At 44.9% G+C, this 23,063-nt stretch overlaps 2 protein-coding genes across 2 annotated transcripts in view; both read left to right on the top strand.

Annotated features, from left to right (window-relative positions):
* Nucleotides 1-419: 419 nt before the first annotated feature.
* On the top strand, nucleotides 420-19,980 carry tango6 (transport and golgi organization 6 homolog). Its single transcript, XM_083893845.1, has 17 exons — nucleotides 420-561; nucleotides 1,555-2,201; nucleotides 3,213-3,522; nucleotides 5,574-5,680; nucleotides 5,904-6,066; nucleotides 6,936-7,003; nucleotides 7,554-7,666; nucleotides 9,800-9,979; nucleotides 10,083-10,218; nucleotides 11,702-11,905; nucleotides 12,915-13,058; nucleotides 13,150-13,554; nucleotides 15,281-15,338; nucleotides 15,424-15,582; nucleotides 17,619-17,770; nucleotides 18,645-18,758; nucleotides 19,766-19,980. The coding sequence occupies exons 1-17, from the start codon at nucleotides 510-512 to the stop codon at nucleotides 19,940-19,942; spliced, it is 3,189 nt and encodes a 1,062-aa protein (XP_083749971.1). The 5' UTR covers nucleotides 420-509; the 3' UTR covers nucleotides 19,943-19,980.
* Nucleotides 19,981-20,264: 284 nt separating this feature from the next.
* Nucleotides 20,265-23,063, top strand: part of has3 (hyaluronan synthase 3) — a gene marked incomplete at both ends in the record, with an annotated part of 8,591 nt that continues 5,792 nt past the window's right edge. The window contains one exon of the mRNA XM_083894348.1: nucleotides 20,265-20,864. Coding sequence (XP_083750474.1) covers nucleotides 20,265-20,864 — 600 coding nt within the window. The remainder of the gene's footprint in view (nucleotides 20,865-23,063) is intronic.

Genomic DNA, 23,063 nt, shown 5'->3' with positions numbered 1-23,063 from the left:
TATGCTAAGTTGTTGCACTTAAACATTAAATTTAGACCTTAATTGCCGTTTATACCCAACCTTTTAAGTGGAGGGGAAAATGGGCAAGGACTCAAAATGGCTTCCCATATTTTAAAACTCCTTTTGTTTGGGCTGGTTTTCAAAATTCAATAACGTGACACTCACTTTTACTCTGTAAAAGTATATAACTTCATCTTTAGTGAAGTACAGACGATCCCTGACTTTAAAAATGCACGAAAAAACCACTTTAATGTCGCTCACTTCCCTCCAATTCTCAGCAGTGTCCCTCCCTTGTCGCGTTGTGTTAATAAAGTTGATTTTGAATAAACGCCGGAAGTCGTCTTACGCCGCCTCAGCCAATCACGAAGGCGATGCGCTGTGACGCATATTAAGGGCGCCATGTTGGGACGTCGGTGAAGCCAAACACACGACAGTCACGTTTCACTATCGCTGTGTTTTGTAAAAGAAGAGTTGTAAAGCGCGTGTTTGGTGTTTGGTGTGATGAAGACATGACTTCCGCTGCCGTATCTGCTTTAAACACCCTGACGAGACCCGGACACGGTGAGTGGACAGCGTCGAATACTCACGTCAGTGTCCGCGGGTCATTGTTTATATACCGAGCCTACGTTTATACACGACTCGTACATTATTGTCTTATGTGCCAGACATTTGGGGCACAGAAGAAAGGAGATGTTTCCTGCTGCCGAAGTTTGTCTCACTTTATATAACCACTCACTCTCCCACACCAAAGTCCATAGAGTAAACCGGTGATTTTAACATCACAGCACACAGGAGTTGTTGATCCACTGCTGCCTCCATCACTAACTTACAATGACTGATTTGAGTGAGTTCAGCTTTTAAAATCCTTTGTTCCGATGTACGTCAGCGACACAAAGTGACCACACGAGGCAGCAGAGGTCAAGCAGCTCCTGTGTCCCTGTGAGCTAAAATCACTGGTTTTCTCTGTGGACTTTGGTGTGGGAGAGTGAGTGGTTTACAAACTTCAGTTTCCTGTTGTTAAAGTCTGTTTAACAGTGAGGTAAAGACGTGGACATGTTTTTAAGATATCGTAGACTTGTTTTAATGTTGATTTAATTAAGTATAAAAGGCTCAAGTAAAAAAGTCATTTTTCAGTTTCTTAAATGTGAATATTTTCACGTTTTTGTCATTTTTCAGCTTCTTAAACGTGCATATTTTCATGTTTCTGTAATTTTTCAGCTTCTTAAATGTGAATATTTTCATGTTTCTGTCATTTTTCAGCTTCTTAAACGCGAATATTTTCATGTTTCTGTCATTTTTCAGCTTCTTAAACGCGAATATTTTCATGTTTCTGTCATTTTTCAGCTTCATAAATGTGAATATTTTCGTGTTTCTGTCATTTTTCAGCTTCTTAAATGTGAATATTTTCACGTTTCTGTCATTTTTCAGCTTCTTAAATGTGTATCTGGTTGCTGCTGAGGAAAAATAAACTGATGTACATAGACTTAACAAGGTTACCAAGGCAACAGGAGTCACAAATAACCAGTCTACTCTTGGTTGTGTGTTTTTCTGCAGAGTCACGTGTGCAGGATGTTCAGACCTCACAGCAGGACGCTCTGCTGGCTGCGCTCTGTGCCAACAGAGCTCTTCTCCTGGAGCAGCTGCAGGGCGACCGGGCCTTGGAGGAGGTGAGGAGGCTCAGGGAGGAGGCCATGGCAGCGGCTCAGTGGTTTTCCAGTGACGCGGAGGAGGACGCCACGTGGGGCTTTGTCCAGGAGTGTCTCCTGCTGCTCCTCGCCCTGACCCGACACCTTTCTGTTGAACTGGAGCTCTTTAATCAGAGCCACGCTCACCACGTGGGAAACAAACACACGGCTGAGGCGGCTCCACCGTTACCCCCCGACGTTCTCAGCGTCAGCCAGCAGAAGACGCTGGGCACTGCCCTTCAGTTTGCCGTCTCTCTGGGACTCTGCCCTTACTTGGCCCCTGGAGTGGGCGTACCTCTGGGCCGCAGGTCAGCGTTTTCAGCCGTGGTGGAGAAACTGGTCCGCGGTGGTTCTGGATCTGCAGAGGCCACGCGCCGTCTCCTCACCACCACCAGTGTCCTGCTGCAGGTGGCAGAGCTGTCGTCTCTCGCCACCTTGGTGTTCACGCAGCATCTGGGGGACGTGATGGCGGCGCTGTGCCAGCTCGGCTACCAGCCGCACCGCGCCACAGAGGAGGTAACACGGAAATAACAATCCCACAAGTCCTAATGCCGTCTACTGCTTTATTATCAATGCAATCGACAGCCTTTAACACCAGGAAAAAAACACGTTAGTCCCGTGTCAAATAAAACGACTACTATTTCACCGCCGCTCACTTTCAGGATATTTCAAGGTCTTTAAAGTGTGCTCGTATGACGAGGCTTTTCCTCTGCACGGCGACGCTCGCCACAATCCTTTAGCTTCTCGTCAGTGATAGAACCTGGTGTTTTTTTATTATTAAGTTCAAAACTCTTAAAAATCCTACTTATGCTTCCACAATCTGCTTATAATTCCAAAATCTACTTATAATTCCAAAATCTACTTATAATTCCAAAATGTATTTAATTCCAAAATCTGCTTATAATTACAAAATCTATTTATAATTCCAAGATCTGCTTGTAATTTCAAATCTGATTATAATTCCAAAATTTGCTTATAATCCCAAAATCTACTTATAATTCCAATATTTGCTTATAATCCCAAAATCTACTTATAATTCCAAAATTTGCTTATAATCCCAAAATCTACTTATAATTCCAAAGTTTGCTTATTATCCCAAAATCTACTTATAATTCCAAAATTTGCTTATAATCCCAAAATCTACTTATAATTCCAAAGTTTGCTTATTATCCCAAAATCTACTTATAATTCCAAAATGTGCTTATAATTCCAAAATTTGCTTATAATCCCAAAATCGATTTATAATCCCAAAATCTACTTATAATTCCAAAATTTGCTTATAATTCCAAAATCTACTTACAGTTCCAAAATCTGATTATAAATCCAAAATTTGCTTATAATCCCAAAATCTACTTATAATTCCCAAATCTGATTATAAATTCAAAATCTGCTTATAATTACAAAATTTGCTTATAATTACAAAATCTATTTATAATTCCAAGATTTGCTTGTAATTTCAAATCTGCTTATAATTCCAAAATGTCTTTAATTCAAAATCTCTGTTTTTTTTTAATCTCTCGTCTGTAGAAGCAGAATCTGACCGCTGACGAACGTCAGACCTGCAGGAAGTCACTCAGACGCCTCCTCGGGAGAGTCTACCAGCCAATCGTCATCAAGGAGCTGCTGATCCTGCAAGGTGGACCCAGACCCAGCAGCAGCAGCAGCAGCAGCAGCAGCAGCAGCAGCAGCAGCAGCAGCAGATCATCATCAGCAGCAGCAGCTCCAGCGTGGCTGAGGCGTCTGTGTGGTCAGCTGCTGTCTGAGCGTCTGATGCAGCCAAACGGTGTCCATGCTGTGGTCAGGGCCGTCCTGACAGGAGGAGGAGGAGAAGAAGGAGGTGTGTATGTGGTCAGGGCCGTCCTGACAGGAGGAGGAGGAGGAGGTGTGTATGTGGTCAGGGCCGTCCTGACAGGAGGAGGAGGAGAAGGAGGTGTGTATGTGGTCAGGGCCGTCTTGACAGGAGGAGGAGGAGGTGTGTATGTGGTCAGGGCTGTCCTGACAGGAGGAGGAGGAGGTGTGTATGTGGTCAGGGCCCTCCTGACAGGAGGAGGAGGAGAAGGAGGTGTGTATGTGGTCAGGGCCGTCCTGACAGGAGTAGGAGGTGGAGGTGTGTATGTTGTCAGGGCCGTCCTGACAGGAGGAGGAGGAGGTGTGTATGTGGTCAGGGCTGTCCTGACAGGAGGAGGAGGAGGTGTGTATGTGGTCAGAGCTGTCCTGACAGGAGGAGGAGGTGGAGGTGTGTATGTGGTCAGGGCCGTCTTGACAGGAGGAGGAGGAGGTGTGTATGTGGTCAGGGCTGTCCTGACAGGAGGAGGAGGAGGAGGTGTGTATGCGGTCAGGGCCCTCCTGACAGGAGGAGGAGGAGAAGGAGGTGTGTATGTGGTCAGGGCCGTCCTGACAGGAGTAGGAGGTGGAGGTGTGTATGTTGTCAGGGCCGTCCTGACAGGAGGAGGAGGAGGTGTGTATGTGGTCAGGGCTGTCCTGACAGGAGGAGGAGGAGGTGTGTATGTGGTCAGGGCTGTCCTGACAGGAGGAGGAAGAGGTGTGTATGTGGTCAGGGCCATCCTGACAGGAGGAGGAGGAAGAGGAGGTGTGTATGTGGTCAGGGCTGTCCTGACAGGAGGAGGAGGAGGAGGTGTGTATGTGGCCAGGGCTGTCCTGACAGGAGGAGGAGGTGTGTATGTGGTCAGGGCTGTCCTGACAGGAGGAGGAGGAGGTGTGTATGGGGTCAGGGCTGTCCTGACAGGAGGAGGAGGAGGTGTGTATGGGGTCAGGGCTGTCCTGACAGGAGGAGGAGGAGGTGTGTATGTGGTCAGGGCTGTCCTGACAGGAGGAGGAGGAGGTGTGTATGGTGTCAGGGCTGTCCTGACAGGAGGAGGAGGTGTGTATGTGGTCAGGGCCGTCCTGACAGGAGGAGGAGGAGGAGGTGTGTATGTGGCCAGGGCTGTCCTGACAGGAGGAGGAGGTGTGTATGTGGTCAGGGCTGTCCTGACAGGAGGAGGAGGAGGTGTGTATGGGGTCAGGGCTGTCCTGACAGGAGGAGGAGGAGGTGTGTATGTGGTCAGGGCCGTCCTGACAGGAGGAGGAGGAGGAGGTGTGTATGTGGCCAGGGCTGTCCTGACAGGAGGAGGAGGAGGTGTGTATGTGGTCAGGGCCGTCCTGACAGGAGGAGGAGGTGTGTATGTGGTCAGAGCCACAACACTGTTTTTAAAGTATGGATGGGATGATGATGATGATGATGATGATGATGCTGCCCACATAATCCCATGGACAAAAGGGACAGAAGAGCATCAGGGCCAAAAATGATTCTGAGATTAGAAAGTCAGAATTCTGAAATTAGAAAGTCAGTATTCCGAGATTAATGTCAGATTCTGAGATTAGGAAATAGGATTCTGAGTTTCGAAACTCATAATTCTGAGACTAGAAAGATTAAAGTCAGATTATGAGATTAGAAAATCGGTATTCGGAGATTAAAGTCAGATTCTGAGATTCAAAACTCATAATTCAGAGATTGTCAGAAATTCAGAATTCTGAGATTAAAGTTGTAATTCTGAGGGGAAAAATTATGAGATTAAAGTCAGATTCTGAGAATGAAGTCAGAATTATGTGAAGAAATTCTGAGGGGAAAAAGTCGTAATTCCGAGATTTAAATCAGAATTATGTGATTAAAGTCAGAATTCTGAGATTTAAATATCATAATTCTGACTTTTATCTCAGAATTCCAACTTTTTTCTCAGAATTTGACATTTTTCTCAGAATTCTGAGATTAAAGTCAGAAATTCAAACTGTAAATGATGACGTGATATCCTGCTCTTCCCCGTTTGTCTCTAAAGAATTGGACTTTTCTTTGTCTGTAAAGTAAAGTGTAATACCGCCTTTGTCCTGTAGGGGGCGAGTCAGACTGGAGGAAGTGTGACGGTGTGGCCAGGATCCTGGTGGCCTGTCCTCAACAGTCTGCCTCAGTGGACACTTACTATGGACAAGTGTGTCCTCAGGTCAGACACACACACATTTGTTTTTATGTCTTAGTGAGGACACATTATCCACATTGTGCATTGGGAATATTATCTGGAATTATAAGTAGATTTTAACTTCAGTCGACAGTCTGTCAATCTGACACTGATGAAATAATCTGTCCTAGATGTAAGTATAAAAAGGTGCAATTGTCCTTGAATTGCTGCGTGAGAAGAGTGTTTTAGATATTTTTGTGTCGCGTAGATCCTCGACCTCCTGCACCTCAAAGACAAGCTCACAGCTCAGCAGTTTCAGCGGGTGGCCACCAGGGCGGCGCTGTCCATGGTGCAGGAGAAGCCCAGCTTTGCACAGCAGTACCTGCTCGCCCCCCTGCTGGCACCTCTCCACCGCTGCAGCGCTCCCTCAGGTCGGTCAGGAATTTATTTTATTTTATTTTATTTTAGGTGTCATGAGAAGAAAGTGTGAGCTTTAAATAGCTCTTTATTTTTGACTCATACGTCAACAAAACATTCCATGGACAAAAGTGACGGAAGAGCATCAGGGCCAAAACATGTTTTAAACGAAAGAAAAAATAATTCTCAGACTAGAAAGTCAGAATTCTGAGATTACAAAATCAGAATTCTAATATTAAAGTCGGATTCTGAGATTAGAAACTCAGAATTCTGAGATTAAAGTCAGAATGTGAGATTAGAAACTCAGAATTCTGAGATTGTCAGAAATTCCGAATTCTGAGATTGTCAGAAATTCCGAATTCTGAGATTGTCAGAAATTCCGAATTCTGAGATTGTCAGAAATTCCGAATTCTGAGATTGTCAGAAATTCCGAATTCTGAGATTGTCAGAAATTCCGGATTCTGAGATTAGAAACTCAGAATTCTGAGATTAGAAATTTAGAATTCTGAGATTAAAGTCGGATTCTGAGCATAAAGTTAAAATTATGTGAAAAAAATTGGTCAGAATTCTGAGGGGAAAAAGTTGGAATTCTGAGATTTAAGTATCTTTTAATTCTGACATTAATCTCAGAATTCCAACTTTTTATTCACTGAATTCTGACATTTTTTCTAAGAATCCTGAGACTGAAGTCCGAAATACGTCAATCTGAGATAAAAAAAAAACTTGGTCAGAATTCTGAATTAATTCCCAGAATTCATTCTGTTTTGTTCCCATTTTTTTATTTTCCATGTGGCCCTAATGCTCTTCCGTATAATCCCATGGACAACAGTCCAGGTTGTTGATTTATTACTAACAGGATTAAATGTATGCCTGTGTTTTCCAGGTGAAGGTGAACGCTCTGCTGCTGTGGACGAGTGTGAGCTGACACGCTGTGTGGAGGACACGTACAAGGTGAGGACACACACACACACACATTCTTGTACTTGCTGCATACTGAGGACCGGGTAAAAGTGCAGACAAAGTGAGGACCAGCATTTCCACTTTATAAATCAACACAATTACAAATATCTACTTCATGCATGACATCTATAAAGAACTACTGGGTGCAGTACCATAAAATGTCTGCAGGTGGAGCCCCAGAGCAAAAGGGGCCGGAAAAGTTTTTTGATGTTTTTTTTTTTTTTTATTGTAATTTTTGGTCCAAAATTTGACAAAAACGTTATACTATACTATGTCGACAAAAATAATAAAAACATTTGACCAAAAATTTTTGGTCCAAAATTTGACAAAAACGTCATACTATACTATGTCGTCCACAATTTGAATTTTTTTTTCTTTAATTTTAAGCCTCATTATGTGTGTGAGAGCAGAAGTGGAACATACCTCCAACATAGTCCTCAGTGGTGTCAGAAGTGGGAAAAACTGTTTTCAAAATAAAAGCCAACAGAAAGTGAGGAGAAAATGAAGTATTGAGACAAATGATTGCGTTGTTCTGTGTCAGATCTGCGTGGTTGGAAACAGTCCATCAGCTCCTCTTCTCAAAGCTCTGGAGGAAGTTCTCCCTGTTGTCTTCACACTCTTCTGTTTCACCAAGCAGAACGTCTCACACCTACGGTAACGTCCTCTCTGACATCTACTGGGATCTCAGGACAACAAAGGGATAGTTCGGGTTTTTTTTTTGGAAAGTTCTTAAACTTAAAGTTAACCTCTTAACAGTAGACTCGTCTGACAAAATCTCTGTCAGATAAAGTCTACGTCACACGTTCACGTCTTTATCTTCACTGTCAGACGGACTTTTCCTTGTGTTAAACCCAAGTTAAAATCACTCGTTTTCTCTATGGGCTTTGATGTGGGAGAGTGAGTGGTTTACAAACTTCAGTATATCTTTACTTGAGCCTTTTATGCTTAATAAAATCGACATTGAAACAAGTCTACATGTCTTTATCTCACTGTGAGACAGACTTTAACAACAGGAAACTGAAGTTTGTAAACCACTCACTCTCCCACACCAAAGTGACTCACTCTCCCACACCAAAGTCCCTCACTCTCTCACACCAAAGTGACTCACTCTCTCACACGAAAGTCACTCACTCTCCCACACCAAAGTCACTCACTCTCTCACACCAAAGTCACTCACTTTCCCACACCAAAGTCACTCACCCTCCCACACCAAAGTCACTCACCCTCCCACACCAAAGTCACTCACTCTCTCACACCAAAGTCACTCACTCTCTCACACCAAAGTCACTCACTTTCCCACACCAAAGTCACTCACCTTCCCACACCAAAGTCACTCACTCTCCCACACCAAAGTCACTCACTCTCCCACACCAAAGTCACTCACTCTCTCACACCAAAGTGACTCACTCTCTCACACGAAAGTCACTCACTCTCCCACACCAAAGTCACTCACTCTCTCACACCAAAGTCACTCACTTTCCCACACCAAAGTCACTCACCCTCCCACACCAAAGTCACTCACCCTCCCACACCAAAGTCACTCACTCTCTCACACCAAAGTCACTCACTCTCTCACACCAAAGTCACTCACTTTCCCACACCAAAGTCACTCACTTTCCCACACCAAAGTCACTCACTCTCCCACACCAAAGTCACTCACTCTCCCACACCAAAGTCACTCACTCTCCCACACCAAAGTCACTCACTCTCCCACACCAAAGTCACTCACTCTCCCACACCAAAGTCACTCACTCTCCCACACCAAAGTCACTCCCACTCCCACACCAAAGTCACTCACTCTCTCACACCAAAGTCACTCACTCTCTCACACCAAAGTCACTCACTTTCCCACACCAAAGTCACTCACTCTCCCACACCAAAGTCACTCACTCTCCCACACCAAAGTCACTCACTCTCTCACACCAAAGTCACTCACTCTCTCACACCAAAGTCACTCACTTTCCCACACCAAAGTCACTCACCCTCCCACACCAAAGTCACACTCTCCCTGCACCAAAGTCACTCACTCTCCCGCACCAAAGTCACTCACTCTCTCGCACCAAAGTCACTCACTCTCTCACACCAAAGTCACTCACTCTCCCACACCAAAGTCACTCACTCTCCCACACCAAAGTCACTCACTCTCTCACACCAAAGTCACTCACTCTCTCACACCAAAGTCACTCACTTTCCTGCACCAAAGTCACTCACTCTCCCGCACCAAAGTCACTCACTCTCTCGCACCAAAGTCACTCACTCTCTCACACCAAAGTCACTCACTCTCCCACACCAAAGTCCATAGAGTAAACCAGTGATTTTAACATCACAGCACACAGGAGTTCACAGGAGTTGTTGATCCACTGCTGCCTCCATCACTAACTTACAATGACTGATTTTAGTGAATTCAGCTTTGAAAATATTTACTTTAGACTAAACTCAGTGACACAAAGTGACCACACGAGGCAGCAGAGGACCAGCAGCTCCTGTGTCCCTGTGAGCTAAAATCACTGTTTTTCCCTATGGGCTTTGGTGTGGGAGAGTGAGTGGTTTACAAACGTCAGTTTCCTGTTGTTAAAGTCCGTCTCACAGTGAAGATAAAGACGTGAACGTGTTTTTAAAGACCTCCGACGTAGATTTATTGACTCAAACAACCACAATTTAAATAGCGTGAACTGTGCTGCCGAGGCGTTAGATATGCAGGACATCGGTGAAAACCGTGTTTTGTTGGAAGACGCTGATTCATTAGTTCCGTGGAAGCGATGACGATGCTCCCTTTGTGCTCCACAGCGCCCCCTGTCAGGACATCTTGTTGTGGTACCTGAGCTGCACCGCGTCGTCTGCGGCGCTGTCGGCGCTGAAGCGGCTCTCGGGTCTGCGGCGGCAGCAGAACGGGGCCGCCGCCCACTGCCGCTTCACTCCAGGCAGCGAGGGAGGAGCCAGGCTTGACGCCACAGAGGGAGGAGTCAGGTGAATGACATCATAGAGTCATCGTGGAAAGTTAAGCTGAGGTTTGGATAATCCTTTGAGTTCCTCCTCGGCGTCTCCTCACGCCTCTCTTCCTCTCCCTCAGTGATGATGATGATGAAGATGAAGCTCTGTATGAGAAGCTGTCCATGGAGCAGTGGAGGCTGGAGTGTCTCATGTCTCTGCTGAGTCAGCTCAAAGAGTCCGATCTGCCCGGAGACTTCTTCTTGGACCTGCTGCAGGTCTGTTCACACAGGGTTTAACACGGGTTAAAAAAACCAACGCCATTAGCCTGGTTTACATCATTAGTCTGGTTTATGCCATTAGTTTGGTTCACGTCATTAGCCTGGTTCACGTCTTTAGCCTGGTTCACGTCATTAGCCTGGTTCACGTCATTGGCCTGGTTCACGTCATTAGCCTGGTTCACGTCATTAGCCTGGTTCACGTCATTAGCCTGGTTCACGTCTTTAGCCTGGTTCACGTCTTTAGCCTGGTTCACGTCATTAGCCTGGTTCACGTCATTAGCCTGGTTCACGTCTTTAGCCTGGTTCACGTCATTAGCCTGGTTCACGTCATTAGCCTGGCTAACGTCATTAGCCTGGCTAACGTCATTAGCCTGGTTCACGTCATTAGCCTGGTTCACGCCATTAGCCTGGTTTACACCATTAACCTGGTTTACGCCATTAGCCTGGTTCACGTCATTAGCCTGGTTCACGTCATTAGCCTGGTTTACGTCATTAGCCTAGTTTACGTCATTAGCCTGGTTTACGCCATGAGCCTGGTTCGTGTCATTAACCTGGTTCGCGTCATTAGCCTGGTTCGCGTCATTAGCCTGGTTCGCGTCATAAGCCTGGTTTGCGTCATTAACCTGGTTTGCGTCATTAGCCTGGTTCGCGTCATTAGCCTGGTTTGCGTCATTAACCTGGTTTGCGTCATTAACCTGGTTCACGTCATTAACCTGGTTTGCGTCATTAACCTGGTTCGTGTCATTAACCTGGTTCACGTCATTAGCCTGGTTCGCGTCATTAACCTGGTTCACGTCATTAGCCTGGTTCACCTCATTAGCCTGGTTCGCGTCATTAACCTGGTTCACGTCATTAACCTGGTTCACGTCTTTAGCCTGGTTCACGTCATTAGCCTGGTTCACCTCATTAGCCTGGTTTGCGTCATTAACCTGGTTTGCGTCATTAACCTGGTTCGCGTCATTAACCTGGTTCGCGTCATTAACCTGGTTCGTGTCATTAACCTGGTTTGCGTCATTAGCCTGGTTTGCGTCATTAGCCTGGTTCACGCCATTAGCCAGATTCACTATCAGCTGTGTGTGTGTGTGTGTGTGTGAGTGAATAAGTGAGTGTGTGTGTGTGTGTGTGAATAAGTAAGTGAGGGTTTGTGTGTGTGTGTGTGTGTGTGAATAAGTAAGTGATCGTTTGTGTGTGTGTGTGTGTCTGTGTGTGAATAAGTGAGTGTGTGTGTGTGAATGAGTGAGTAAGTGAATTGGTGAATTTGTCGTTCAACTGGAAGGTTGAAAAGCTCTACATAAATACAGACCATAATAACTCTTCTTCTTCTGGTGTCATTTGGTAGTTATGAGTAATAAAGAGAGTAAGAGAAAAGGTGTATATGTGTCTATGTGTGTATATATATATGAGTGTATGTATTATAATAATAATAATAATAACAAGGTAAAGTCCACATACGTGAGTTGTAAAGTCTTTCCTCCCTCAGGAGCTGACCACCTGGACAGCTGCAGCAGACCGAGCTGAGGAGGACCAGCGTGAACTGGACGTGTCGACCATGACGCTCTTGGAGGCGGAGCAGCAGCTGCTGAGTCGTGGCGAGAGGCGGGGCCAGCGGCTGGCGTTGCTGCAGGTGCTCGCTGTGATGGTGGAGTCCGTGCAGCACAGCGTGCTCCTGAGGAAACCCACGCAGGTGAGCAGGACGACGCCCCCTACAGGCCGAGCAGCCGTTTAGCGGGTCGGATGTTTGCCGTCTTGAGTTCAGGTTTTGAAAGTGTGTGGTTGTGTGTATTCTAGCCACTTAAAAAAAGACTCATGTCATAGAATCTATGTCAGATTACATCTATCGATTACAAAACTGTGGTCACTTTGTGTCACTGTGAACTCCTCTGTGCTGTGATGGGCTTTGGTGTGGGAGAGTGAGTGGTTTATAAACTTCAGTTTCCTGTTGTTAAAGTCTGTCTCACAGTGAAGATGAAGACGTGTCTTAAGATATCGTAGACTTAAACTGACCTAGATTTCATGAGCGGTGTTCACTCGGCCTCTGGGAATCAAATCAGCTATATTTAAAAATATCCCTCTGTGATCCTGTGGGACGTTCCATTCGCCGAGTCACGGCGCCACACAAAGATAACCTGTTTCTGTTAGATAGTGGTTTTATTTTTAGACACTTACCCTTGGTTTCACATTTAAGAAGCTGAAAAATGACAGAAACGTGAAAATATTCACATTTAAGAAGCTGAAAAATGACAGAAACGTGAAAACATTCACATTTAAGAAGCTGAAAAATGACAAAAACGTGAAAATATTCACATTTAAGAAGCTGAAAAATGACAGAAACGTGAAAATATTTACATTTAAGAAGCTGAAAAATGACAGAAACGTGAAAACATTCACATTTAAGAAGCTGAAAAATGACAGAAACGTGAAAATATTCACATTTAAGAAGCTGAAAAATGACAGAAACGTGAAAACATTCACATTTAAGAAGCTGAAAAATGACAGAAACGTGAAAATATTCACATTTAAGAAGCTGAAAAATGACAGAAACGTGAAAATATTCACATTTAAGAAGCTGAAAAATGACAGAAACAGGAAAGTCTTTATAAAGTCTTTATAAGGACTGAGCGTTCGCTGAAAACACTTCCTCATATTGTTTTATTTTGAGGTCATTGTACGTGTGCTTGTGTTTCTATGTCCAGGTTGTGGACTTTATCGTGTCTCTGGTTCAGAGAGCCTGTGTGGCTCTGGATCAGGTCAACGACCAGCGTCTGGAGAACCCAGTGGAGAGCCAGAGCCTGAGCATGGGGATGGGCCTGGTGGCCACGCTGCTGTCTGGACCTCAGGTACTTTAACCTCAGCAGCAGCAAAAACATCCTTCAACAACTAGTGCGGTGAACAGGTGAGAGCTTGACTCAACCCTTGTCCGTGTTCCAGCTCAGTGCAGAGGAGTACACCTGCATGTCCAGGCTGCTGCCACCGCTGCAGACGCTGGCTGAGAAACACCCCGAGGTCGCCGTCCGGGAGCTGGCGTCCGGCCTCGGCGCCGTCGTCGCCACTCGCGGCGCTTACAGGCCCGAAGACGCCGACGCTGCCACGCAGACCCTCGGGAAGCACAAGCCGCAAACCCAGGGAGGGAAGTCGAAGACGAGTCCATGGTCAGGTGCCACAGACGTGAACTCGCCAAGCGTCCCTCTCTCCTCTACCAAACCCATCTCTGATTGGATGTTAGAGGCGTGTGACCCAGACGTACCAACCAGAGCGTTTGCCCTGAGGGTCCTGACCCAGATGGTGCAGAGTAAACACCCAGAAGCTGTCCGCCTCCAGGATAAAGTGTTCACGGTCAGACGGCTTTGTTTATGATAAGTCTGTGAAAAATAAATCATGACACACTTTTTTATTGTTTATTACAATCAGCCAATCATGTGCAGGAGTGCAATGGAAACTGTGATCTTAGACTCAGCTCATAAAATCCACATTAACTTTACGACATCTTTATCTTCGCTGTTAAACAGACTTTAACAACAGGAAACTGATGTTTGTAAACCACTCACTCTCACACACCAAAGACCATAAAGAAAATCAGTGATTTTAGCTCACAGGGACACAGGAGCTGCTGGTCCTCTGGTGCCTCGTGTGGGAGAGTGAGTGACTTTGGTGTGGGAGAGTGAGTGACTTTGGTGTGGGAGAGTGAGTGACTTTGGTGTGAGAGAGTGAGTGACTTTGGTGTGCGAGAGTGACTGGTGTGGGAGAGTGACTTTGGTGTGGGAGAGTGAGTGACTTTGGTGTGAGAGAGTGAGTGACTTTGGTGTGCGAGAGTGACTGGTGTGGGAGAGTGAGTGACTTTGGTGTGAGTGAGTTTGGTGTGGGAGAGTGAGTGACTTTGGTGTGGGAGAGTGAGTGACTTTGGTGTGGTAGAGTGAGTGACTTTGGTGTGGGAGAGTGCGTGACTTTGGTGTGGGAGAGCGAGTGACTTTGGTGTGGGAGAGTGACTTTGGTGTGCGAGAGTGACTGGTGTGGGAGAGTGAGTGACTTTGGTGTGGGAGAGTGAGTGACTTTGGTGTGAGAGAGTGACTTTGGTGTGGGAGAGTGAGTGACTTTGGTGTGCGAGAGTGACTGGTGTGGGAGAGTGAGTGACTTTGGTGTGAGAGAGTGAGTGACTTTGGTGTGCGAGAGTGACTGGTGTGGGAGAGTGAGTGACTTTGGTGTGGGAGAGTGAGTGACTTTGGTGTGGGAGAGTGAGTGACTTTGGTGTGAGAGAGTGAGTGACTTTGGTGTTGGAGAGTGAGTGACTTTGGTGTGCGAGAGTGACTGGTGTGGGAGAGTGAGTGACTTTGGTGTGAGAGAGTGAGTGACTTTGGTGTGAGAGTGAGTGACTTTGGTGTGGGAGAGTGAGTGACTTTGGTGTGAGAGAGTGAGTGACTTTGGTGAAGGAGAGTGAGTGACTTTGGTGTGAGGGAGTGAGTGGCTTTGGTGTTGGAGAATGAGTGGTTTTTTACTTTAGAGTGAGTGGTTATTTACTTTAGACTTAACTCAGTGACACAAAGTGACCACACGAGGCAGCAGAGGACCAGCAGCTCCTGTGACCCTGTGAGCTAAAATCACTGGTTTTCTCTATGGACTTTGGTGTGGGAGGACTGTGTGTGTGTGTGTGTGTGTCTGTCTGTCTGTGTGTGTGTGTTGTCTGTTGAGGGACGGGGGGTGGCAGAGCTTTTCTCCAGGGACTCGTTAAGGTGGGAGTTGTCAGAGAGGACGACAGCTCATGTGTTATTCTCTGTCATCATTGTGTGTGTGTGTGTGTGTGTGTGTGTGTGTGTGTGTGTGTGTGTGTGTGTGTGTGTGTGTGTGTGTGTGTGTGTGTGTGTGTGCTCTCCCTCTACCTGCTCCTCCTTTCTTGATTTTTCTCTTCTTTCCATTTCTTCAAGGACCTCTCGTCTCACCTGAGGGTTTTCTTTTATTCCCTTTGTTCACTGAGGTCATTTCATGTCAATGTATTCCATGTGCTTCTGTTCATTTTCATCAAATGTCATTTATATTGTCCCATATTTCTTTTCTTTTTTTTTTTTAGCTCTTCTTAGAAAACCTGGAGCACGACGACTCCTTTGTTTACCTCTCAGCCATCCAGGGTAAGTGAACTGTGACTGTGAATCTCACTGACTGAGTGTGATTAAAGCGCACATGTAGCAGACGTACATGTGAATTGTGTTTCAGGGCTGGCGTCGCTGGCTGATTCCTTCCCTGAGAAGATCCTGCAGAGGCTCCTGAAAGACTTTCAGCGCGGTTCATCTCTGCAGACGTCTGAGCAGCAGCGATCTCTGGAGACACGCCTGAAAGTGGGTGAAGTCCTGATGAGGGCGAGCAGGGCCATGGGTGAGCATCAGCTGCTGTTCATGTGCTAATGTTCAACGTTAAAGAGTCAGTGATCTGTGTTTGTCAAACCTCTGCTCAAATGTCTTCTTTTTGTCCACAAACACAACTTTTTAAAAAGGTTTTAAGGTTGTTGTTGTTTTATAAACGGACCATAGAAACATGAAAATATTCACATTAAAGAAGCTGAAAAATGACAGAAACGTGAAAATATTCACGTTTAAGAAGCTGAAAAATGACAGAAACGTGAAAATATTCACGTTTAAGAAGCTGAAAAATGACAGAAACATGAAAATATTCACATTTAAGAAGCTGAAAAATGACAGAAACATGAAAATATTCACATTTAAGAAGCTGAAAAATGACAGAAACACGAAAATATTCACATTTAAGAAGCTGAAAAATGACAGAAACATGAAAATATTCACATTTAAGAAGCTGAAAAATGACAGAAACATGAAAATATTCACATTTAAGAAGCTGTCTTGGAGAGTGAGTGACTTTGGTGTGAGAGAGTGAGTGACTTTGGTGTGGGAGAGTGAGTGACTTTGGTGAGAGTGAGTGACTTTGGTGTGGGAGAGTGAGTGACTGGTGTGGGAGAGTGAGTGACTTTGGTGTGGGAGAGTGAGTGACTTTGGTGTGGGAGAGTGAGTGACTTTGGTGTGGGAGAGTGAGTGACTTTAGTGTGGGAGAGTGAGTGACTTTGGTGTGGGAGAGTGAGTGACTTTGGTGTGGGAGAGTGAGTGACTTTGGTGTGGGAGAGCGAGTGACATTGGTGTGGGAGAGCGAGTGACTTTGGTGTGGGAGAGTGAGTGACTTTGGTGTGGGAGAGTGAACTTCCTCATACAAACACATGACAACCAACAACACAAATGCACACACATACACACAGTGATATTCAGTGTGTGTATGTGTGTAAAGTGACTCAGCAGCTGAGATGATCTCTGTTACAAACACATAAACCCTGGATTGTCCCGGGGAAAGTGGTGCGATGGTAATCTGGCAGATTAAAGAGAGAGAGAGTGAGTTTCTTATGTCAGAGACAGACTCACTGTGTGTGTGTGTGTGTGTCTGTGTGTGTGTCTGTGTTCTTATGTTGGCTTTTTTTTTAGTAGTTATTCTTTCAAAATAAAATACATGTTTTTATGTTATCTTAAATTTTAGTAGCAGTCATTCACAACAAAATACACATTACAGGTGTCTTTCATTTTCGTAGTGATTCTTTCAAAATAAAATACAAATGTTTGTTATCTTACATTTTAGTAGTTATTCTTTCACAACAAAATACACATTACAGTTATCTTTCATTTTCGTAGTGATTCTTCCAAAATAAAATACACCTTAATGTTATCTTTCATTTTCGTAGTGATTCTTCCAAAATAAAATACACATTTATGTTATCTTTCATTTTCGTAGTCATTATTTCAAAATCAAGTACACATTTTGTGTTATCTTTCATTTTCGTAGTGATTCTTTCAAAATAAAATACACATTTTTATGTTATCTTTCATTTTAGTAGTGATTTTTTCAAAATAAAATACACATTTATGTTATCTTTCATTTTCGTAGTCATTATTTCAAAATAAAATACACATTTATGTTATCTTTCATTTTAGTAGTTATTCTTTCAAAACAAAATACATATTTTTGTTATCCTAATTTTAGTTGTTATTCCTTCAAAATAAAATAGAACGTATGTGTTCTTTCATTTTAGTAGTTATTCTTTCAAAATAAAATACACCTTTTTACACTATCTTTCATTTTAGTAGTTATTCTTTCAAAATAAAATAGACCTTTTGCGTTATCTTTCGTTTTAGTAGTAATTCTTTCAAAATAAAATACACGTTTTTATGTGAGCTTTCATTTTGGTAGTGATTCTTTCAAAATAAAATACACATTTTGTGTTATCTTTCATTTTCCTAGTCATTCTTTCAAAATAAAATACACATTTTTTGTTATCTTTAATTTTAGTCGTGATCATTTCAAAATAAAGTACACATTTGTATGTTATTTTTCATGTTTCATCGTCTGTCCTCCAGGGGAACTCGCGCCACACCTCGGCCGCCCCCTAGTGGCTGTTTTCCTGCAGGGAACCCGGGACGTGGACCAAAGTGTGCGGGCCAGCAGTCTGTCCAACCTGGGCGAGCTCTGTCAGAAACTGGACTACGCTGTGGGTCCACTGGCTCCAGAGGTGAGGTCACCACGGCATATTGATTTATAGTGATTCTTTCAAAATAAAATACACATTTTTTTATATTAGCTTTCGTTTTAGTAGTGATTCTTTCAAAATAAAAGACACGTTTTTATGTTAACTTTTGGTAGTGATTCTTTCAAAATAAAATAAGTTTTTAAGTTTGCTTTCATTTTAGTCTTTAGTCATTTCAAAATAAAATACCTGTCTTCTGTTGGCTTTCGTTTTCGTAGTTATTTTCAAAATAAAATGCCCGTTTTTAGGTTATCTTTCATTTTAGTAGTGATTCTTTCAAAATAAAATACACATTTTTGTGTTATTTTTCATTTTGGTAGTGATTCAAAATAAAATACAGGTTTTTATGTTAGCTTTCATTTTAGTAGTTATTCTTTCAAAATAAAATGCACGTTTTTATGTTTGCTTTCATTTTAGTAGTGATTCATTTAAAAAAAATAAAATACACATTTTGTGTTGGCTTTCATTATAGTAGTTATTATTTCAGAATAAAAGACATTTCGTGTTATTGCCCATTTTAGTAGTGATTCTTTCAAAATAAAGGACACATTTCGTGTTATTGTCCTTTTTAGTAGTGATTCTTTCAAAATAAAACACATTTTTATTATCCCTTTCTTTTTAGTAGTGATTCTTTTCAAAATAAAATACACGTTTTTATGTTAGGTTTTGTTTAGCAGTTATTGTTTCAAAATAAAATACACTTTCTTATGTTAGCTTAGATTTTTTTAAATATTTATTCTGCTTTGTCACTTTTTGTTTTAGTGTTTGTTTTAACCGTCGTCACAGTGTTCTTCATTGTGTGCGTGTGCGTGCATGTGTGTGTGTGTGTGTGTGTGTGTGTGTGTGTGTGTGTGTGCAGCTGAGCTCTTGTCTGACTGCTGTGATAAAGACAGAGAAGGAGGCAGAGGTGAGGAGAGCTGCTGTCCATGTTATCACTCTGCTGCTGAGAGGCCTCAGCAACAAAACCACCCAGGTACACACACACACTCACGCACGCACACACACGCACGCACACACACTGTTAAAGCCGAGTTAAATTTTCATTTTAAAGTTATAGAACTGATGTAAACATGAACTCTTTTACTGTTTAAATGTAATTAAAAAAATATGTATTATATTACACTGCATCTTCGCGGCGTCTTCACAGTGTCTTCAGTGTCTTCACAGTGTCTTCACAGTGTTTTCAGTGTCTTCACAGTGTCTTCAGTGTCTTCACAGTGTCTTCACTCTGTCTTCAGTGTCTTCACTCTGTCTTCACAGTGTCTTCAGTGTCTTCACAGTGTCTTCACAGTGTCTTCACAGTGTCTTCACTCTGTCTTCACTCTGTCTTCAGTGTCTTCACTCTGTCTTCACTCTGTCTTCAGTGTCTTCAGTGTCTTCACTCTGTCTTCACTCTGTCTTCAGTGTCTTCACTCTGTCTTCACAGTGTATTCAGTGTCTTCACAGTGTCTTCAGTGTCTTCACAGTGTCTTCAGTGTCTTCACGCTGTCTTCAGTGTCTTCACTCTGTCTTCAGTGTCTTCACGCTGTCTTCAGTGTCTTCACTCTGTCTTCACTCTGTCTTTAGTGTCTTCAAAGTGTCTTCACAGTGTCTTCACTGCGTCTTCACATCCTGTGTGTGTGTGTGTGTGTGTGAATGTGTGTGGACCTCTGACCTCTGACCTCTGAGCGTCGCCACGACGACAGTCAGCCGAGTTCTGTCATTACTGCAACAGCTGGAGTTAACGACACGGCGTGAGAACGAGGACAGACGAGACGAGTCAGGTGTTCGGGGGGAGGAGCCACGCGTTAAAGTTATAATATGTACATTTCTGCAGTTAAACTATCTCAAAACAACGTATTTCAACTTTTTACTCCTTCTGAAACTATATATTTATGTTAAAGATGGTTAAAAAGGTGAGTGAAGTGATGTTTTTGGAGAAGGACGAGTTGCTCGGCTCTGGAGTCTTTTTGAAACAGCGCCCCCTCTGTGTCTCTGCAGGTGCTCGCCGACGTTCTCTTGGACCTGTACCGGGCTCTGAAGTGGGTGGTACGCTCCGACCCGGACGACGTGGCGGTGCTCCACGCTCAGCTGGCTCTGGAGGAGCTCGACCACGTCACGAGGAGCTTCATCTTCCCCCGACAGAAGCTGGAGAAGAAGATCGTCGTCCTGCCGTAGGCGTGGTCAACGTGACTCCGCCCCCTCCGTCGCCACAACGTAAACTCCAAATTAAAGCTTCAAACACGCCCTCTCTTCTTTTATTTTGAAGTACAAATGATTTAGTGACACCTCGTGGTGAGGTGGCGTCCATCTGAGTCTGTGTGCGACACGAACAGCCTGTAGGCGGCGCTCTCTCTTTCTGTGGAGTTTGAGAGCAGACGACAAATTTTTAGTTCAGATGCTACGATTTCTACAATGATGACTCGCTCTCCCACACCAAAGTCCACAGCTGGTCCGCTGCTGCCTCTTGTGGTCACTTTGTGTCACTGAGGGAAGTCCGATGAAATCGGCCTGTGAGAGATTTCACGTCGATTTCCCCCCTGGTGTTCGTGCTTGCCCCCGTGCTCGCCCTCCCCCCCTGGTGTTCGTGTTCGCCCTCGCCCCCTGGTGTTTGTCCTCGCCCCCTGGTGTTCATGCTCGCCCTCATGCTTGCCCCCTGGTGTTCGTGCTCGCCCTCATGCTTGCCCCCTGGTGTTCGTGCTCGCCCTCATGCTTGCCCCCTGGTGTTCGTGCTCGCCCTCATGCTCGCCCCCTGGTGTTCATGCTCGCCCCCCTGGTGTTTGTGCTCGCCATCAACAGTGCTCGCCCCCTGGTGTTCATGCTCGCCCCCCTGGTGTTCTTGCTCATCCTCGCCCCCCCTGGTGTTCGTGCTCGCCCTCGCCCCCTGGTGTTCGTGCTTGCCCCCGTGCTAGCCCTCCCCCCCTGGTGTTCGTGTTCGCCCTCGCCCCCTGGTGTTCGTGCTTGCCCCTGTGCTCGCCCTCCCCCCTGGTGTTCGTGCTCGCCCCCTGGTGTTCATGCTTGCCCCCGTGCTCGCCCTCCCCCCCTGGTGTTTGTGTTCGCCCTCGCCCCTTGGTTTTCATGCTCGCCCAAGCCCCCTTGTGTTCGTGCTCGCCCTCCCCCCTGATGTTCGTGCTCGTCCTCATGCTCGCCCCCTGGTGTTCGTGCTCGCCCTCGCCCCCCGGTGTTCGTGCTCGTCCTCATGCTCGCCCCCTGGTGTTCGTGCTCGCCCTGGCCCCCCCCCGGTGTTCTTGCTCGTCCTCGCCCCCCCCCCCCTGGTGTTCGTGCTCGCCATCGCCCCCTGGTGTTCGTGTCGTCCTCGTGCTCGCCCTCATGCTCGCCCCCTGGTGTTCGTGCTCATAAACGAAGGTTTCGATTCACCCTCGGTGACTTTGAAGTAACGAGCGTGAATGAAAACCCGCGCTGGACTTTGTCTCAGCGGCCGCTCATCGATTCTCAACGATGCGCTGTGATTGGTCTGCAGCTCCGTCCACGAGGAGGGAGGGAGGGAGGGAGAGCGAGAGAGGGAGGGGTGAAGGTAAATAAGGCCATAAAGGATGCTTTGAGACATGCAGAAGCAGGAGGAGGAGGAGGAGGAGGAGGAGGAGGTGGGGGGTCTCTGCTCAAACAGTCCCCAGGCTTGTTGAGAGAGAGACTGTTGGCTGCATTGCAGAGAGATAGGGAGCTAAGTGAGGAGGAGGAGGAGGAGGAGGAGGGCTAACAGTGAGAGAGGAGGTGTTGAGCAGCAGTGCTGGTCCACCAGCCGAGCAGAGAGAGAGAAAGAGGCTGATGCTGCAGCACAGGACGGAGGAAGAAGAGGAAGAGGAAGACGAGGAGGAAGAGGAGGAGGAGGAGGAGGAAACCTGGGCTTAAATCACTGCACTGGACAAAGAAGAAAAGAAGTCGGAGGAGATCTTCACCTTCAACGCTGACCCTGAGATCGTGAAGCTGCTCCAGAGCTCAGGTGGAGAAAGAGGAGGCTCCATGCCCTGGGACAGTCCTGCTGGACCAAGCACAGAGGAGGAGGAGGAGGAGGCGGAAGAAGAGGAGGAGGAGCAGGTAGAGAGGAGGCCGGACCAGAGGCTGCTGGTCGTCTTTCTCAGACGCCGGATCTCCTGAATTCAACAAGCTGGGAATAAAGATGTAGTGTGAGCTGGTGGAGAAGGAGGAGGACGGAACAAGGAGCGCGCTGTGCTGAGGAGGAAGACGAGGAGGAGGAGGAGGAGGAGACGCTGACTGAGATCTGAGGGGGAAGACGAAGACTGAGGATCCAGCGGCTCAGGAAGGTAAAGGTTTTCATTCTGTTTTACACCAAATGAAACTCCAGTCCAGATCAGGACCAAGGCACAAGAACTCAGTCAGTCCTGGTCCTGGTCCTGGTCTGATCTAAAACACTTAAACAGTCCATGTATGACTGAGTCCTCTAGCTGTTTTTGTTGAGCTCTAAATGCGACTCAGGTTTGTCAGGAAGACGGAAAAAAAAGAGTGAATGAATGAAAGTTTTCATGTGAGAAAAAAAACCCCGGAAAGTTTGAGGAAACGTGGAAAAAGAAGAAGGAAAAAAATAGCTTTTCATTCAATGACTGATGCAACTCGTTCTTAGTTCATCAATCAGCTGATTGTTTTCTCATTAATGTGGAAAAATATTGATCTGTTTGTTCACTTTTAAGAAACGTGAAAATATTCACATTTAAGAAGCTGAAAAATGACAGAAACGTGAAAATATTCACATTTAAGAAGCTGAAAAATGACAAACGTGAAAATATTCACATTTAAGAAGCTGAAAAATGACAGAAACATGAAAATATTCACATTTAAGAAGCTGAAAAATGACAGAAACGTGAAAATATTCACATTTAAGAAGCAGAAAAATGACAGAAACGTGAAAATATTCACATTTAAGAAGCTGAAAAATGACAGAAACATGAAAATATTCACATTTAAGAAGCTGAAAAATGACAGAAACGTGAAAATATTCACATTTAAGAAGCTGAAAAATGACAGAAACATGAAAATATTCACATTTAAGAAGCTGAAAAATGACAGAAACGTGAAAATATTCACATTTAAGAAGCTGAAAAATGACAGAAAGGTGAAAATATTCACATTTAAGAAGCTGAAAAATGACAGAAAGGTGAAAATATTCACATTTAAGAAGCTGAAAAATGACAGAAAGGTGAAAATATTCACATTTAAGAAGCTGAAAAATGACAGAAACATGAAAATATTCACATTTAAGAAGCTGAAAAATGACAGAAACACTTGAAAATATTCACATTTAAGAAGCTGAAAAATGACAGAA

The sequence above is a fragment of the Microchirus variegatus genome (genome assembly GCF_963457635.1).
Source record: "Microchirus variegatus genome assembly, chromosome: 8".
In the NCBI taxonomy this organism is placed as follows: Eukaryota; Metazoa; Chordata; class Actinopteri; order Pleuronectiformes; family Soleidae; genus Microchirus; species Microchirus variegatus.
The sequence above is the reverse complement of the archived record's forward strand: the minus strand, read 5'-3'. Positions and strand labels throughout refer to the sequence as shown.